General features: G+C 41.7%; 1 protein-coding gene across 1 annotated transcript; it reads left to right on the top strand.

Annotated features, from left to right (window-relative positions):
• The first annotated feature begins 256 nt into the window (after positions 1-256).
• On the top strand, positions 257-18,431 carry nek1 (NIMA-related kinase 1). The gene is made up of 35 exons (XM_079244678.1): positions 257-391; positions 484-580; positions 706-803; positions 1,003-1,086; positions 1,181-1,248; positions 1,354-1,440; positions 1,892-1,946; positions 2,174-2,374; positions 2,465-2,537; positions 6,038-6,150; positions 6,404-6,469; positions 6,788-6,847; positions 6,924-6,971; positions 7,180-7,260; positions 7,365-7,561; positions 7,652-7,774; positions 7,858-7,960; positions 9,947-10,033; positions 10,508-10,591; positions 10,695-10,772; positions 11,915-12,010; positions 12,111-12,293; positions 12,388-12,441; positions 12,540-12,777; positions 12,894-13,019; positions 13,096-13,272; positions 13,374-13,511; positions 13,600-13,705; positions 13,850-13,926; positions 14,015-14,232; positions 14,773-14,930; positions 15,184-15,548; positions 15,803-15,936; positions 16,041-16,173; positions 17,786-18,431. Exons 1-35 carry the CDS (start codon positions 275-277, stop codon positions 17,797-17,799), a joined length of 4,137 nt encoding a protein of 1,378 aa, XP_079100804.1. The 5' UTR covers positions 257-274; the 3' UTR covers positions 17,800-18,431.

Raw genomic sequence — 18,431 nt, 5'->3', positions numbered from 1 at the left:
AAAATTGACGGGCAGTTATTTATTTTTCTTATTGAGGACGAGTTTGGTCTTCTATCTTCGTCTAGCCACCCTGTAAAGGTAACATTAGCTATGTGGTGGTTGTGTGTGTGGTCTCAGCATCACAACCCGAATGGAGCAAACCTCTTTATGTCTCAAAGTCAGTGCGATTCTGAACAGTGGGTGAAAATCCAGTCGTGCTGTATTTGAACTCCAGCCTCATCATGTTGTTGATGTTGTTGCAGACCCAGCATGAGAAGCCAGTCATCCCAGTAACATGGACAAGTACGAAAAGGTGAAGAAAATTGGGGAAGGCTCATTTGGAAAGGCTATCCTTGTCAAATCCAGAGAGAATGGACGCCAGTATGTCATCAAGGAGATTGGCATATCTGGAGTAAGCTTTAACCAGAATTTGGACACATTTAACATGTATTAGTGTGAGCTCCCTTTACATATTAATCTTTTTTTTTCTTTTACATTTGACAGATGTCAAGCAAGGAGAGACAAGAATCTCGGAGAGAGGTTGCTGTTCTTGCCAACATGAGTCATCCCAACATTGTTCAATATAAGGAGTCTTTTGAAGGTATTCACAAAATACAATTAGGTTACTTGCTGATGGTAGGAGTCCCATAGGCAGTTTATTGAAATAATGTGATTTTTATTTTCCTGTGATTTTTGTTCTTCCTTTTTTGTCTATTTTTATGGAAGAGGGGGGCTGTTTGTACATTGTGATGGACTACTGTGAAGGTGGAGACCTGTTCAAAAAGATCAACTCTCAGAAGGGAGTTTTGTTCCCAGAAGAGCAGGTAAGCCACTAAACTGTAGTCATGAATGTTGTGACACTACTTGTTGAGAGGTTGGAAGAGCGTACTGATGAGATTCCACATGTTTTTAGTCAGCTGATCCTTTTCTTCTTGGTTCTGTTGTGCCATTAGAGTTACAAATAATGCATATTGTTGATGCGGATGCTACATTTTATGAGTTACTGTTCTCTCTCTTTCTAAGATCCTGGATTGGTTTGTGCAGATATGCTTGGCACTGAAGCATGTCCATGACCGCAAAATACTTCATAGGGACATTAAATCACAGGTATCTCTTTCCACGTCACAGGATCTTTCTCAAAGTGAATCATTGATTTCCATTATTTTTTGCATTCACATATCTTGTAAAAATATTTGCGTAGAATATATTTTTGACCAAAGATGGGACCATACAGCTTGGGGACTTTGGCATTGCTAGGATCCTGAACAGGTAAGAGCAGTGTTGTCTGAATAGATCTGCAGGTATTTATTAAGATGGGACATGTGGTTGGTAAAGCAATGACAATTTTCCTTCTGTTCTTCTCTTCTTTTTCAGCACTGTAGAACTGGCAAGGACATGCATAGGAACGCCATATTACTTATCACCAGAGATTTGCGAAAACAAACCATACAACAATAAAAGGTGTGTAATGCTCTGGAGTACCAGGGTTAGGTATTTGTTTTATTTGTCATAAATTGGTATTCAGTGTTATCATGAACCCATTAAATTCATTGTGAGGGGATTATATGTTGTCCTCAAGGTGATGTCAGAAATATGTGTCCTCTTTATAAAGTGCACATGTTTGTTTACATCTACAGCAGGATGCTAATATTGATTTCTTCTCAAACTATTTTAGGCATGCATGTAATTTAATCCACTTTAGTTACTGCCAAGAAAGTAAAGTAAGCAGTATCTGAGTGTTTGATCATGTAGTTTTCACCACACTGACGAACCAACCATTAAGTTTATTATAAAGAACATAAACGGTTTGCACACAATGTTGATACCTTACTGAATGAGTGTAATCTTACCCCAAAACTTATCCTTGTTTGTCGATTTGTATGTTCTCTCTCCTCTCATTTCCCTCTTGCAGTGATATTTGGGCCTTAGGGTGTGTCCTGTATGAAATGTGCACTCTTAAGCATGCAGTAAGTATTCTGTGTGTGAACTGTTTGCATATTAATGTACATTTTACGCATCCTCTGGAGCACTGCAGTGCTCACTCACGTACTGATTTTAACCTCTACCCTGTATCTGTTCTGTGTGTAGCTGATGAAGATCTGAGTTTCAGAAACGTAGTTTCGGGCAGTCCTTGTTGGCTTTTCTGTGTCACCGTATTAACTCGGTGTATGTATGTACATGTGTTTCCTCTTAGTTTGAGGCTGGCAACATGAAGAACTTGGTTCTGAAGATTATCCGTGGGTCTTATCCTCCTGTGTCTGTTCACTACTCCCAAGATCTGCGCTCTCTGTTGGCGCAACTGTTCAAACGCAACCCTCGAGAGAGGCCCTCAGTCAGCAGCATACTGGACAAACCTTTCCTTTCCTGTAGGATAGAGAGGTTTCTCACACCACAGGTAGACTGCACCATTTTCTTTTAATACTATCTTAATCTGCTTTAATCAAACTCTGATTTTGAAAAGGTATTTCTTGTTTTTTAACTTCAGATCATTGCTCAGGAATTCCGCCATACTTTTCTTCACAAGCAGCCTAAAATGGGTGTGGCACAAGCGTCATCAGGTAAGCAAGCTGCAGAATCTTTCTTGAATTCTGCCCAAAGAACAACCAAATCAGAAATATTTAATATTCTGCATATAAAATGTTTAATCCCTCATATGAGGGTCAAAAGCAATCAGCAACAAGCAAATGCATTTGTGACATTACATCAGATAAATCATAACATTATGACCTCTTAAGCTAAATATTGTTAAGGTGGCTCTTGTATTGCAACAAGGTATTCATCCTTTCAGACCTCTGAAGGTGTCCTGTAGTATCAGATACCAAAAATATCAGCAGCAGTCTTTCAGTGCTGTCATGACTTTGTTTCCCCTCTTGAATTGGACTTTGTTTTAGAGAACTGTTCTCAGATGAACAGTCTGACTGAGATGTGGGGGTTAACAGGCCAAGTCAGAATAATGGTTTCCTCTTCACGTTCCTCAAACAATTCCTGAACAGGAAGAGTTATACTGGTCAAACAGGTCACTGGGAATATTTCCTTGTAGGTTTATAGTCTCCAGCAATGTTTAAAATGAAAGCCAAGTAAAGCACAGAAAGGATTATGAGATTCTTTTTTTCATTGTTGTGGGTCAGAAAATCTTGGAAAAAGAAGTATTTCAAACTAGAATTCTGTATTTATTTTGCTTTGTTAATCAATATTTTGGTCTATATACTTTATGTAGATTAGTGCTTCACATGACAGATGTGTTGTAAAGGTCAGGGTGGCTCAATTCAGTCCTATAAAGTCCACAGTCCAGCAAATATTCCGTGTATCCCTGCTTCAACACAGTTGACTCAAATTGATGAGTCATTGTGCAGAACCTTTTAGGTTGTTAAACCCATTTAATTTGATTCAGGTGTGTTGCAGCAGGAATACCTGTGGGTTACGGCCCTCATACGACCGATATTAAATAACAGAGTATAGGTCATACCTCAGCAAAGCCAATTGGGATCAGTCAATTTCCTTCATTAAGAGAGGGATGTCTGGGCTTCCCTGCTTAGGCTGCTGCCCCCGCGACCCGACCCCGGATAAGCGGCACGAAGACGAGACGAGACAAGAAGAGAGACACAAGCCGTTCATCTCAATCTAGCTTGATGATTAGAAGAAGAAACCAAAGAAACTGTCCAGCTGTCCAACTCGCCCATTATTAGTACAAAATTTAATTAAAAGATGAATGAAACCCTGGATGGAAATGAATGTTGTGACATTGCATAAACTCAGCTAAATGCTGACAAAACAGATGTGTGCAACTGAAGCTAAAAGTGTTTTTTATTTTTAGTGATTTTCTTTTTGAGTCACAGCATCCATCCTTCCATCTTCTGCCGCTTATCTGGGGTCTGGTCGCGGGGGCAGCAGCCTAAGCAGGGAAGCCCAGACTTCCCTCTCCCCAGCCACATTTGCCAACTCTGCAGGGGGATCCTGAGGCGTTCCCAGGCCAGCCGGGAGATATAATCCCTCCAGCGTGTCCTGGGTCTTCCCCGGGGTCTCCTCCCAGAGGGACGTGCCCAGAACACCTCACCAGGGAGGTCCAGGAGGCATCCTGACCAGATGCCCGAGCCACCTCAACTGGTTCCTCTCGATGCGGAGGAGCAGCGGCTCTACTCTGAGCCCCTCCCGGATGACCGAGCTCCTCACCCTATCTCTAAGGGAGAGCCCGGCGGAGGAAACTCATTTCAGCCGCCTGTATACAAGATCTCATTCTTTCGGTCACAACCCACAGTTCATGATCATAGGTGAGGGTAGGAACGTAGATCAACTGGTAAATCGAGAGCTTTGGCTTCTGGCTCAGCTCCTTCTTCACCACGACAGACCGGCGCAGAGTCCGCATTACTGCAGACGCCGCACCGATCCTTCTGTCGATCTCACGCTCCATCCTTAACTTACTCATGAACAAGACTCAGAGATATTTAAACGCCTCCATTTGAGGCAGGACCTCACTCCCAACCCGTAGAGGGCAATTCACCCTATTCCGGCTGAGAACCATGGTCTCAGAGGTGCTCAGAGGTAGAGGTGCTGATTCCCATCCCAGCCATCCCAGCCACTTCACACTCGGCCGCAAGTTGCTCAAGTGATAGCTGGACGGTCAGATGAAGCCAACAGGACTGCGTCATCTGCAAATAGCAAAGACCCAATCCTGAGGTCACCAAGCCAGATCCCACCTCGGCTGCGCCTAGAAATTCTGTCAATATAAGTTCTGAACAGAATCGGTGATAAAGGGCAGCCTTGGCGGAGTCCAACCCTTAGACATTGCCGGTAGTAAGTCCGACTTACTACCGGCAATGTCATAACATTTATTATAAATTATGAAAGATTATGTAAGTTTTCCTCATGTGGAAAGATGCACAGTGTGATGAACTAATGAATGTTAGTGACCATGTTTTAAAAAAAAAAAAAATTCACATAATACAAAATAATAATATATAATTTCCCTCAGGAAATGCAGTATTTTTCATTCATTCTTTGTCAGGGGGGTTTAATTAAAAATGGTGTCCTGTTTGGTTCAGTTCTGGTTTGTGTTGTAGAAAAAGTAAAAACCCACATTTTTTTTTTTTTATGCAGCTATCACTCCTCAGTGTGCTCTGCACCCGGTGTGCATTAACAAATCTTGGGAAGCCATGATCCTTTTGCTGGTTTACAGGTCGCCCCTCTTGGTTATGCAGGTGTCAGATCCAGTCATGCCGTAGCCACAACTTGATCTTTTGTAAAGCCAACTGCAGTTTCCACATCTGCACACTTCATTCTGGTTTCAGAATATTAACTTTAACAGTCTTACTGCTAATTTCCTGCCTGATTATAACTGCATGATTATTTATTCAATATGTGTTTTTAATGCTGAAATTCATCATTGTATATTTCACAGAAGTGGCATATGAGAAGAAAACAGTTAATGTACTTGGTTACTGATTGTTAGTCTTAGCTGCTGTTCACGCTGATCAATGTGCTGTTTTAACTAAGACACATGCAAAGTTTTCTTTTAACTCTTAAATTACAACTCATTTTATACCTCTTATCTCCATTCCTTACTTGTCTAACCTGCTTCACGTTACTACTCCCTCCCGTACCCTCAGGTTTTCATCCTCCATTCTTTTTTTTTTTTTTTCCTTTTTACAGAACAAAAAGGATTTATATACATATACACATATCCACACGCTCATGTACATATACAGATGCACATATAGATACATACTCAAATACGCATAAATATATTCATTTTACAGTTCCCTCTGCCCGTCTCACCACCATGGGGAGCAGAGCCTTCAGTCCAACTTACTCCCATCTGAGCTTCAGGACACTGACTCTTTCCCATTATTCATACTGGCCTACTCTCTTTAACCATTTTTAACTTTCTGCCTTGCTTGTCTTGTCCTAATGTTCTTTTTTTTTTTTGTTGTTGTTGTTGTTGTTTTTTGTTTTTTTTAATGTTTTTCATTTTTATGTGTTTTTGTTTTTCTTTTTGTAAAGCAACCTTGGGTATAAAAAGGCACCAAGAAATAAAATGTGTTATTATTATTTTTATGTACAGCCCAGAAGATTACAAAACCAGCCAGCAAATATGGAGTGCCTTTAACAGTGAGAAAGGTTGCAGATGGAGCCAAAAAGCCATCGGAGAGGAAAGCAGCTGTAAAACACAAACCAGTAAGTAGATTGTTGATGTTGATGAGTCTTGAGCAGCAGTCATGGTTTTTCCCTTTTTTTTTTTTTTTTTCTTTTTTTTTTTTTTCTTTTTTTAAACTTTATGCTGCTTGGTGTTGAGCTCTGTGTCTAATTACAGTGGCCTTTCCCATCTGTGTGTGTGTGTGTGTGTGTGTGTGTGTGTGTGTGTTTGTAAGTGTGTTTTTGACATCATACTTTGTTGGCAACCTCTGAAGCCCCGTGTTATGTTGTTCAGGCCCCTCTCCCAGCAGCCCCTCAGAGAAGAGTGAGTCAAGTGGAGGAAGAGAGGAAAAAACAAGAGGTACATCTAAGTGCCCCATGAAACCCATGTGCCCTGTTCGACTTTCCTCCTCCTTCTCTCCTTATTCACCCACACATGTGGGTCATTCCCAACCAGCATTGCTAGTTTTTTCTCCCTCCCATTATGCTTGATCCTCACATCCACCTGTCTTCGGCTCCCGACCTTTTCGGAGTGTTCTGCCTGAATTGGCTTTCTCTGAAGCAGCCTTTTCCTTCCTGACCTGCCTGCCCTGTGACAGAGCAGTCCTACTGCTTGCCTCAAAGCAGATCTCCTCAAGCTATCTTCTTGTATTTGAGCTGCTGTTGTTTCATTCTACAGGATGGCGTCAAAAAGAAAAGGCTGGAACTGATTGAAAAAGAAAGGAAACAGAGAGAACAGGTGAGCATATCATTTAGCCTCAGTATAATGTCTGATAGGTTTTGTCGTCTGAAGTTTTCTGATCCGTCTCCTTCAGATGTACCTGTTAAAAGCAGAGCAAATGAAAAGATACGAGAAGGAAAAGGTGAGTGGGGAATATGTCTAATATTCCCATCTGGATGTGTGGCAAGCTAAAAAAGGATAAATGTAATGCATATCCTGTGTTTGAATCATTGTGAAGTCACAAGGCTTTATGTCAGAAAATGGATACGGATCAAAAAAAGCAAGAGGTTTAAACACTCTATGGCTTCACATAAGACTGGATAGAAACCTGAGTCTGTGATCTCTTGCAGATCAATCGAATAAATCAAGCCAGAGAACAGGGCTGGAAGCATGTCTTGAGTTCAAGTGGAGGTAGCAGTCCGGAAAGGAAGGTAATACATATCTGCTTCGACAAAATGCTGCTCAGGGGTTGAAAATATTTCAGTGCTTTATGACTATTTCACTGTTGGGCTCATAAAAAAAATTCTGTACTCAGTGTTTTGTAAGATGTGGTAAGAGGCCTGGGGGTGTTGGCCGCCCTGTCTCAGGCCCTCTGCTCGGGGTTTCTCCGGCCCTTATCCCCAGCAAAAGGCCATATGAACACTACCATGCCGCTCTAGATCAAATGGCTAAATCACAGCCTAAAGGAGCCTGCAGAGAGGGCTCCTCGACAGGAACTGGCAGTCCAATTCGGTGAGTAGAGGGGTGTTTTGAAAGTTGGTTGAGGTGTATTTTAAAAAAAAAAAAAAAAAAAAAGGTAATGGTATCAGCTCTGTGTGTCAGAGGTGTACCCGCTGCTGCAGGCCCAGTGCTGCCAAACGGCCCGTCCCATGATCTCAACCCTGACACAGTCAAAAGAGAACTTCAGAGGCTGCAGCATGTTTCTAAACATACGCATATTCACCGGTGGGTTTATCAGTAAATAATCATGTTAAAAAAGCTTTTTTATTCTGTAAAGGCTTGTTGTTATTACGGTGTTCTGTTTTCAGGCAGCGTGGCCAGATGGGAGCTGAACGTGCCTTTCAGGTTGAAGAGTTTTTACAGCGAAAGAGAGAAGCCATGCTCAACAAAGTCCGAGCTGAAGGACAACTGGTATGTCTTATAACTCTGTATGACTTGATTGAATGCCCCATGTAATCTGTAACATTATGCCTCACCCGGTATTTACCCCCTGTTGCTGAAATGCTGAATAGTGTTCATAGCCAATAATATGAATCTTGACCTCTTCTTGACTAGTTCCCATTGCACAGGGGGTATGTGCAGTACAGAAGATCTGTGCAGATGCTAGGAAACTCTGATCCCAGCATGAAACATACCAAAGTGACAGCAAAAAGCTCTGTTAAAATATTCTCTTAAGCATTGCTACCCAAACAAAACACAATTCAAACCCCAAGCAATTATATGCCACAAAAACAGAAGAACAGCACTGTCCACTTCAGAGGTTCTGGTAAAGTTTCCACTTCAAGCAAAACCACACAAACAAGGTGTTATAAGAAAGGAGAGACTCTGCTGGTTACAAAGACGTCTGTCTCATCACTGTGACTCTGTGTCCAAGCAGCCAAAAGAGGACAAAAAAATCACAGTTCATGTATGTCTTAAGTTTTATCCCACCACTAAAAACTTTGCTAATATGTTCTCCAATGACTCTGTCTTTGTTTGATGTGAATCATGAGGGTCCTGGTAGTTTCCATCAAGATGAAGGAGGTTTTATAGGGAAGTATTTACTCTTCCTGTCATATTATCTTGGGGTTCCCTTCTTTTTGGATCCTCACAGCATTTCTAAGGTAAAACCCTGTGATGGATCCAGGTTAAGGCCAGATTATCTTATGGGCACGGGCCCAGGGGCCCACACCCATTGGGGGCCCACGTAGGGCATACACCAGCAGTTTGGACATGAAACAAAATGTATATAAAAGCCAGATAGTTACACCACAGTGTTTGTCTTGCTACTGGTACCACTGGCTGAGAGATGTCATTTCAGTGTATCATTCACAATTTTTACAATGTTATGGTGTGGAACGGGGCACCTATAACACTCTGGGCCCAGGGGCCTGTGCACTTCTGGCCCTGGTCCAAGATGAAGCTTCCTCTCGCCCGATAATTGCTGGTATAGACTGTAGCTTTTCCATGACCCTTAATTGGATTAAGCGGTACAGAAAATGAATGAATGACTTTGGGGGGCCCATTCCTCATCTCTCCCGGCTCTGACCATTGATAAAGGTGTCCGTTAGAATATTGCAATGTTGGCCGATGGCTTCTTGTGATATTTACCTGTTCAACACCTGTAAAACTGTTCATGGTTACTGTGCAATTACACAGCTCCTCATCAGACATCACTTTAATTCCTGGATGAATGCGGTTGCTATCCAGCCAGTAAACATTTACATTTTCTATTGTGTTCCAAGTGAATTTACTCTGAAGCAGGTGTCTTGGGTCTGACTTTTCTGTATCAGTCTTGCATATCTTGGCTTTCTCAAGATTTCTCAAGTTAATACATACAATCCTTTTTATTTGTGAATTTGTTTTGAGTTTGTCATTAAAGATAAAGAAAAGCAGCAGAAAAACAGGCCTATTCAAGAAGAGGTTAAAGTTTCAGAAGGCAACATTTCAAATGGTTCATTGTAACGGAGCTCAGTCATGTTTTTTGGGTTTTGCCTTTGCTGGAGTGAGCTCAAACCCACATTGTTTGGGAAATTCAAATATAAAGTCCTTTCTGCTTTGTTTCTGTAGGATGTTTAAATGAGTCCTTGTTTGTTGACACATAAATCTGTCAAGCAGAACAAGTACATTGCTGTTTGTTTTGGAGCTCTTCTGTTCTTGGCAGAAATGTGCTAAAGAGCCGGCACACACAGCAAAGGCTCAACTTCTCCTTAGTTCAGTGGTGAACAAGTTTGTTGCTTTATAGTAACTGGTTGATTAAATCTGGTGACCATATATGTATGAGATCACATATAGTTATTGGATTCACTAATGCAAGAATATGGATCAGCAGAGTTTAATTCTATTCAGCCCGAACTTGGAGTAAATGTTACAATTGGATGTCGGGGCTTCCATCCTTATAAACTGAACTGTAAACAGGGTACTCGACAAAACCTGGCTGCAATCTATGGAAGCCGGGCTGGTGCCATCCGGTGCAGGCGGCCTAAAGTCAACAAAGAGGAGGAGGTAGGAGCCCAGACCTGAATTACCAGCCTCACTCATAGCACGTCTGGCTTGGCATGTCTCATATGTCTGCACAAAACTCCCTTTGACACTCCCATGATTCCACCCAGCAGTTCAAAGTCGTCCTTGTGTAATGTTTGCTGTTTTACACTACGGCGCCAGGTGTTTGATCCCAACGTTGGCTGTTGTTCCATTTCAAATAATCATTCCAGTTTTGTTGAATTGTTTTTGGATTTATATATATTTTGCTTTTGTAATTCATGCTCAGTTTGTTTTTTCATGGCATTGTTGGTTTACATGAGTATTTATATTCTGTCTGATTGGCTGATGTTGATCTAATGAAGGGCTAACAGTGGCATGTATTTGTTTTTTTTTATGTGTGTGTGTATAAATGTGACACCAAATATCAATTCCATGCCTGAGATTTTTTTCCCCCCCTCACCATTCAGTCGGTAACATTTGTGTATTTGTTCTCAGGAGTACTTGGCAAGACTCAGGCAGATCCGCTTGCAGAACTTCAATGAGCGTCAGCAGATCAAAGCCCGACTCCGAGGAGAGAAGGTACATTCACCCACCCTTACAGTCTGTGAGGGCCTGCAGTGAGAGCATTTTCATCTCCTTCTGACATTTCGCGTCCTGCCTGTTGTTGCTTTGTATGTTTCAGTACGACAGCGATGGCTCTGATAGCCAGGAGTCAAGTGAAGAGGCAGAGCTCAGGAGAAAGAAGATAGAGGCTTTAAAAGTGAGTCTGCAAGTAGCACAGAGTGATTACATACAGCATTAAGCAACATTTATCTGATAAAGAGTCAGACTTTTAATGTGTTAATTGTAATTTAATTGCAGGAAAAAATCAGCATGTTAAAAAAAATAATAAATGCATATCATCTCCAAAGTGCACAATTTCCTCACCGATCACATTGCTGCACACGGTAGACCGCATTAACTTAGCAACTTTAGCGCTACATTTAGCCATTTTTCTGCCTCTTCTAGTGAATCTATTTGATAAAAAAAAAACTCAACAAGTCTAGAGACTTCTTTGATGATCTTAGAGACTTTAGTGAGCAACATTAAAGAACATGTAGTTTACCATCCCTTAGCAGCAGCAGCAGTTGCGTAAGCTCCTCCCCATCCGAAAGAACACACAAGAAGCTTTGTCGCTCTGGCCAGATTCAAGCAGGAGGTGATCACCTCTGCTCCTCCACTGATTGATCCCATCCTGGTCTACTGTCACACATTTTTAGGGAACCGCTGAAGCTGTTAGTTAAAGTACTTAAAATATTATTTTAACTGTAGGTCTATTAAGTTCAGGGATTTTTTTCTATTTCTTTTTACAGTGTTAAAATTAAATTGATTTTTCCAGATATTAGTAAAGCCTGAATATATAATGTTAATATCTGTGTGTATTATTTGATTCATCCACTGAAATCAATTTAAATAGGAAAAAAAGTGCTTTTTGGGGCCGATGTTATGTAATCAAAATGCTATTAATTGAGATTTATTAATTACAGAGCCTGTAATTAATTACTTACTTCTGCCAAGGAGGTTATGTTTTTACTGGCGTTTATCTGTTTGTTTGCATTTAAGATAACTCAAAGTTATGGACGGATTTTCGTGAATATTTTTTAGGAGTTACTAGAAATGTGAAAAGGAAGAACTGATTTATTTTGTTGGTGATCCGGATCGCCGTTTGGATTCAGAACCTTTTTAGGACTGAGGTTCTTGGCGGAGGTTTGCTCTCTCTGAGTGCTTTTCTAGTTGCATTATATTTTTTAATTGCGTCCCACTCCTACTGATAACCTTATGACCCGTTGAGGTGGTTGTTCAAAAGAGAACTTGATGGTCTGAGGAGGACTTAATTCTTCTATATTTGTATTTCCAATTCAGGCACAAGCAAATGCCCGTGCTGCGGTACTCAGAGAGCAGCTTGAAAAGAAGAGACGTGAAGCATACGAGAGGGAAAAGAAAGCTTGGGAGGAGCATGTATGCTTCCATTCTTTATTCTACTTGAATGTCTAAAGCATTACCTGTCTTAAAGACCTCCCCAGTATAAACCAGTGATGGCTGTTGTGTACTGTGAAAGCTTGCAGCTCGAGAGGTGAAGGTCAGCACTGCAGTAGCAGGAGTGTCATCTACCTGTGACACTCCTCTTCCTCAGGCCAGCCCCTCTCAGTCAGACCCAGCTGCCAAAGCTTCAGCCCTGCCTGCATCCAAACCCGGCGCCTCCGCTATATCCATGACTGCTGCTCTGAAGAATGTTGGGGCGGTCAGTATATATGCACAAAGTCTATCACAGCATTTCCACTTGATTTTTTTTTTCTGTATGTATATAAGTTTAGCATTTTGTGTGTATGTGACAGATTACTCCACCGAAAGAAAATCTGAATGTACCAGAAACTGCTACGACGATACAGGTGTGTTCATTTTTCTTAGCTAATACACTTCAGTAACATTTTTTTAGGAATGTCGTCCTTCAAAAAGATCATTTTCGCTAATGCTTTCTTTGTACCAGAGTGAGAAAAAGCAGATTCTTCGCAGACTTAACCAGAACCTAAAAGCCCAGTGCCCAGCTGAGGAGGTGGAGTCTTCTCCAGCTCCTACAGAACCAAGTCCTGCTTCTTTGCCTAACCAGTCTGACACTGAGAAACATCCCCCTTCAAATGGAGATCGGAAGAAGTGGGAGGCAGCAGAGCTGCCTGTGCTTCCTGTGGCGCAGCAAACCTTACAGGAATCGTGTGCCACAACCAGCAGTGAGTCTTTCCAACAAAAAACATTATAAAAAGAGTCAAATTATGCTGATACACTTGGAGAATGTGAAAGTCTAGAGGCAGTTCTGCTCACTTTCCAACAAACATTTTCTCCTCAGCCACATCAGCATCTCCAGAGGACAGACCGTCCTCTGCAGGCGACAGGAGAAAGTGGGAGGCAGGCATCCCGCTGGTCCTTTCTGTTGCCCAGCAGACATTAGAGGAGACATTCATCACCACCGTCGGTGAGTGACCACCTTCACTGAAAACATGCCTGACCATCTGGAACTTAGTTTCAAGCCCACTCTTTGCATGTCACAGAGCAGACAGCAGGTGAAGTCATACGGATGGACGGTCCACTGGATCAAGCTCCCAGGAGGGTCTGGGGAGCAAGTCCAGTATGTCAGGTGATAAGGATGCTTCAGGAGGCAGAGCTCCAGCCGCTCACCCAACCACTGGAGACTATTACCGCGTGTGAGGACGAGTTGTCTCGTCCTGGTTGGTTTCATTCACTTGTTGTCTTTATTTTCTCAGAACTCAGAACAGAACTATTATTTCAGTCTTTTCTATGCTATTGGTTCTGTATGTTAACTTAGCAGCAGCTGACAGTGAGAAAACATCTAGAGAAGCGTTGACTCCTGCTGTGTGTCAGAACATGGCTGCTGAAAACCAGAATTCAGATCAGAAGACATCTGTTGCCAGTGCACCAACTCCACCCGACCTTACTGATATTCAAGGTGAGTATTTCACTCAGAATGAAATTGATTAAACTTTTGTACAGGTAAAATGTTTATTTTCAACGCTGTGTGGCCTGGATTTCTCCAGATCCAGCGGACTTGGAGTCAGTGGTTTTGGAAGAGAGTCCTGAACAACCCTCGCATCGTGCAGCTGGTGTGCAGCAAGCGTGGGAGCAAGATGTCCAACAGCAAATGTGATCATTTACCTTCCCTAAGAACATTATTTTTGTCTTTTTCACATCTACTGACTTAAAACGTTATTTTACTGCTGCAGCAGTCGAGTAAAATGTTGATATTTCATGTACCGGTGTTTGTTAAGCCATGTACTTCTCTTGTAGGCCACCTGAGGGCGCTATAATACCAACACACACCAAGGAGGTTGAGAAAAGTGCAGCGAAACCAGCTGAATCGTCTGGTGAGATTAATGTGTAGTGAGCCTTAACCACTTTTTTCCAGTGTCATTATAATCTTAATTAAATCTTCCTTTCCTTTACTCTCGGCAGGTTTAGCCCAGAATGAGGAGCCCCTGTTTCTGAAGATTTGCTCACCAGCCCACCGGCGCACTGCTGCCTTAGCAATCCTCTCTGCCCAATCCTCCATGGATGAATCATCCTCCTCTCTGGCCTCTCGCTCACGATCCGTCTCCCCTCTGCGCTCCAAGCACCAGGATGCCCTCCTCATTGGTCTCTCCACGGGCATGTTTGACGCCAACAACCCAAAGGTGATCAAAAGCAGTAACTTGCACTAAGAGTTGGATTGAAAGTATTGCATAACAGTGTGGGTTCTGCAACTCTTTTAGAGTTTGAGTGATCGGATGTTTCCACACTTGGTCTTCAGGGTAATGTAATGGAAGAGGCTTGTGTAGTGTTGTGGATGGGATCTAATTCTTTTATATTAATGAGGGGGAGTTGGAAAGAAGCCAGAGTAATTAATCACGTCGTCTGAATGTGCAGTGGGTGTCATGGAACAGAAGAAGTATCTTTCAGCACATATCTTTCATAACCTTTCTCTAAGTTCTGTAGAGCTTTTTCTAATATACACACAAAGAGGCACATGGATATAAACATGTCACAATACCAAAACACATTAATCTGACTTCATTCCCTATAAAATGCTTTGTTTAGTCATTGTAATTTGTTTTACACTGGCATATATAAACTGATATGTTGGCTTTTAGTCTTTTCTTCCTGCATCTCTTAAAGGATTTAGTCTATTTAAGGCATGTTTGAACCCCTTCACTGTGCTTGCTTCATGCTGCCAGATGCTGCGTACGTGCTCTTTGCCAGACCTCAGCCGACTCTTCAGCCCCCAGCAGGATGCTGCAGTGGCTAACAAGACAAATGCTGCCCCAGAAAACAACCTGGAGATCGAGGACCTGGAAGAAGGAGCCAAAGACGATGACCAGTCAGAGGCTGAGGAGTAAGACACGCACTAATCAAATATTTAAAGCAACAACATGCTCCAACATGCCTGATTTGAACAAATTACAAGCACCTATAAAGGAAAATCTACTTTCTGTGTAATATATCACGTGCATTCTTCCAGAATATTTAGTTTATCTGTAAATATCTCAGTTCTAAGCCTGCATTCTTGTGACGGCAGGAGCTTCCTGTCAGTTTTCAAATGATTAAACACTCCCAACACTAAACAATATGTGTGTTGTGTTCCTCAGTGCATATGAAGATGAAGATCTGCGAGACATCCGGGCCTCTATGGAGAGACTGCTTCAGGAGGAGGGCGACATCGCACGGAGCCTTCCGGCCGATGGAGCCGGAGACTTCAACGGAAATCCTCCAGAGGATGGAGACCAGGAGTTTTTTAACAGGATGGCAGCTGATATTGAACGGGACAATGATCAGATGGCTGTAGACGATGACGACGATGAGGAGGAGGAAGAAGAGGATGATGATGATGATGAGGATGAAGAATGCTCTAATGGGAGTCCTGCTGATGAGGAAGCTGGGGAGTTGCTTTCTAATGGTGTGGGAGAGGAGCACCACAGTAATAACAAGCAGCTCAATGAAGAGTGGCAGTCAGGTGGGAGGGGATGTCGGGGCTTGATGAAATTAGACGACCTAAGCAGTTTTTAATTAAGTTGGCTCATTATATTCATGCAAGAAGCTACATCAGTTTTACCATTTTGTCTGATTGTTTAGTTTTCACATCCTTATGATTTTGCAGAGTCATAAAAAACAGCAGAATATTTGTTAAAATAAGCAGCTTTAGTGGTTTTTGTGTTAATAATAAATGTAAGATTAGCTGGAGAACTGATGCACTCTGCTCTGCTGTAGATGGGAGCGGAGAGGACCAGGGTGGAGAGGCTGAACATCATGACAGCATCTTCAGTCGTTTGGAAGAGCTTCGCTTCAACCTGGAGCAACAGATGGGTTTTGAGAAGTTCATTGAAGCCTATAACAAGATTAAGGTATTAATTATTAATCATTTCTCTGTAAAATGTTAAAGTCAGTGGCTGGAACAAAGCCCTGGACATGGTGACTCACTCAACTCTTCTTCTTCATATTCTCCAAGGCGATACATGAAGATGAAGATGAGAATATAGAGCTGGGCTCCAGCTTAGTTTTTAGCATCCTTGGAACTGAGCACCAGCATCTGTATCCCAACATCCTTCATCTAGTGATGGCGGACGGAGCTTATCAGGAAGGTTAGTGACAGCAGCAACTGATGTAAAAGGTTGTTCGAACTGTTTTGATTTCATTCATTTTTATTTTCCACAACACCACTTCCTCTTGTGTTTCCAGTTTCTTTTGTTTAAGCTACAAAATGCATACAAGTAAATAAATAAAAAAAAGTTTCTTGACTGCTGTCCCCTCTCGTCAGCGTGTGGCGGCACCAGAAATAGACGTTTGGGGTGTTGAGAGGTTTGAAAGGTTTCTCCTAAAGACAGGAGCCGCCTTCAGATATGTTTTCTCACTGAACATCTCAATTTAACATCTTGTTTGATTTCTATTTTTACCAGCTCTTGAACGAAAAGCTGCACATGTCAGAAAACGTCCCTGAGGACATGTCTTTAGAACACTGAAAGATGTGTCTTGTGGCTCCCACCCATAAACTTCTGCAGAAGCTTGCAGACAACAAACACAGGCTCTGTGGTATTATAGTCTTAATAACCTGTTGCATTCAACGCCCAACTCGGATGACACGTTTGTAGGTTTTAATCTGTGCTAATGCCCCCTCTTCTTATTAAATGTTGGTGTTTATCATGCAGGATTTTATTAATTAGGATTAAAAATTTAACAGTCAAGTGAACATTAGTTTAATTTTTTCAGTCAGTGCTTTCAAGTTTTGACTTAAGCTTTGTGTGTGTGTTATTCATTAGTTCAATTATGTTTGCATCCTTTTTTTTCTTATCTCTTCCCTCACATTAACTGCAGTAAAACAGTCACATGTCCAATTTATCCACTTTCAGTCACTTATATTTCTCATCTCAGCTAGTGAAAGATGTTGAAACTGTAAATAAAAGCTGGCTGCATGTCAATATGCGCTCTGAGTGGGTCTGAGAGGTGCCCAGATCTTCCAGAAAAGGTCCGCTGGACTGAGCCACAGCAGTGCTTTAAAGCTAGATACCAGGATTAGTAAACCTGAAGCAAGGTTTCTAAAATGCTGACTGTTCTCCTCTCAAATATTGTGTGCATATTCTAGCATTTGCTGACTCCAGCCAATCAGAAAGCACAGCTGAGATCGGAGATCAAGTGAACTGGATGATGATTTACCAGCAGAAAGCATCTTCAGATACGCACGTTGGCAAAGAGACAGTTGTTGGGAAAAAGTGGCTGTAAAACTGTAAAAAAGTTCATACTTAAAGGAAGCTGGTCCGTTTCAGATATTCTTAGATCCATAGACCTCATTTTGGCGAACATGGAGGATTAAAAAAACAAAACAAAAAAACAAAATCGCCCTGTTTTCTATTCTCTGAACCCCACAATGTCTGCAACATATACTGGACTATAGTACTGTGCGTGCGTGTGTGTCTATCCGCCAAGGAAAAATTTAAATATTTCAGAGAAAGTAAAAAGTTTTCTCCTGCGAATAATTTCTGTCTTTCATCCCTGCTGCCATTTTGCTAACAGGTGGTTGATGTTCGCTTTACTAAATGTTGTGTTAAGTATAGTTGATTTATGTCAGCGGTTTGTTCAAATCGTCCGAAACAACAGCAGTGGTATTAAGTACATTAGATGTGCGTTCATTCTCACCTCATGTTAAGTGAAGTTGTCATTTCTTTTATTAATAATGAGATTTTCTTGGTTCTGTTGCAGATAATGATGAATAGCGTTTTTGGAGATGGAGCTGCTGGCAGCGAAGACAATCTGCTGGCCATTCGATGTCTTCCCACAACTCACATCTCTGGCAGAAGGATCTATGCATGAAAAACGTGGTGGCTGCACATCCTAACAGACTTTCAGGCACATTTGCATGATATAAACCCAGAAAAATCAAGACTGCGTTTCATTCTTCCACTGGAACTTTTTTTTTTTTTTTCTAACCAGTGTTCATTCATAAGTGCATTATTACATCTGTGTTCCTGTTAACCAAACTTCATATGGCAGTCTATGTCTGCAAATGAATGACATGTATGTAACGTCACCTATGTGTGTGAACTTTTCTGTTTCTCTTTGCTGTCGGTTCCTAAGTGACACTTCGTTGTGGCGGATAAGATCTGGTCCTCTCAGGTTCTCTCATTCTTCAACTATCGCTTCAGATCGCAAACCGGGTTACTCCTCAACACAACTACAAAACAGATTAACCTCCTTTTCTTACAAGACTTTTCACCAAACCACAGGTTAAATATTATCTAATACATTTTCCACGTTTCTTACTGTTTACTCAGATTAAATAAAAAGGTGTTGGAGTGAGACTGTTGCCATGGCACTGTAGCAATACGGCCGTGTACGATGTGTGGGC

Source organism: Telmatherina bonti (assembly GCF_933228915.1).
Source record: "Telmatherina bonti genome assembly, chromosome: 8".
In the NCBI taxonomy this organism is placed as follows: domain Eukaryota; kingdom Metazoa; phylum Chordata; class Actinopteri; order Atheriniformes; family Telmatherinidae; genus Telmatherina; species Telmatherina bonti.
This window is presented reverse-complemented; position numbering and strand designations above follow the sequence as displayed.

Bases quoted from the DNA above. Each gene is read 5' to 3' on its own strand.
- nek1 (XM_079244678.1), top strand. From the start codon at position 275: ATGGACAAGTACGAAAAGGTGAAGAAAATTGGGGAAGGCTCATTTGGA. The intron at 392-483 runs GTAAGCTTTAAC...TACATTTGACAG, and splicing joins AGGAGATTGGCATATCTGGA to ATGTCAAGCAAGGAGAGACA. The intron at 6,848-6,923 runs GTGAGCATATCA...CGTCTCCTTCAG, and splicing joins AAAGGAAACAGAGAGAACAG to ATGTACCTGTTAAAAGCAGA.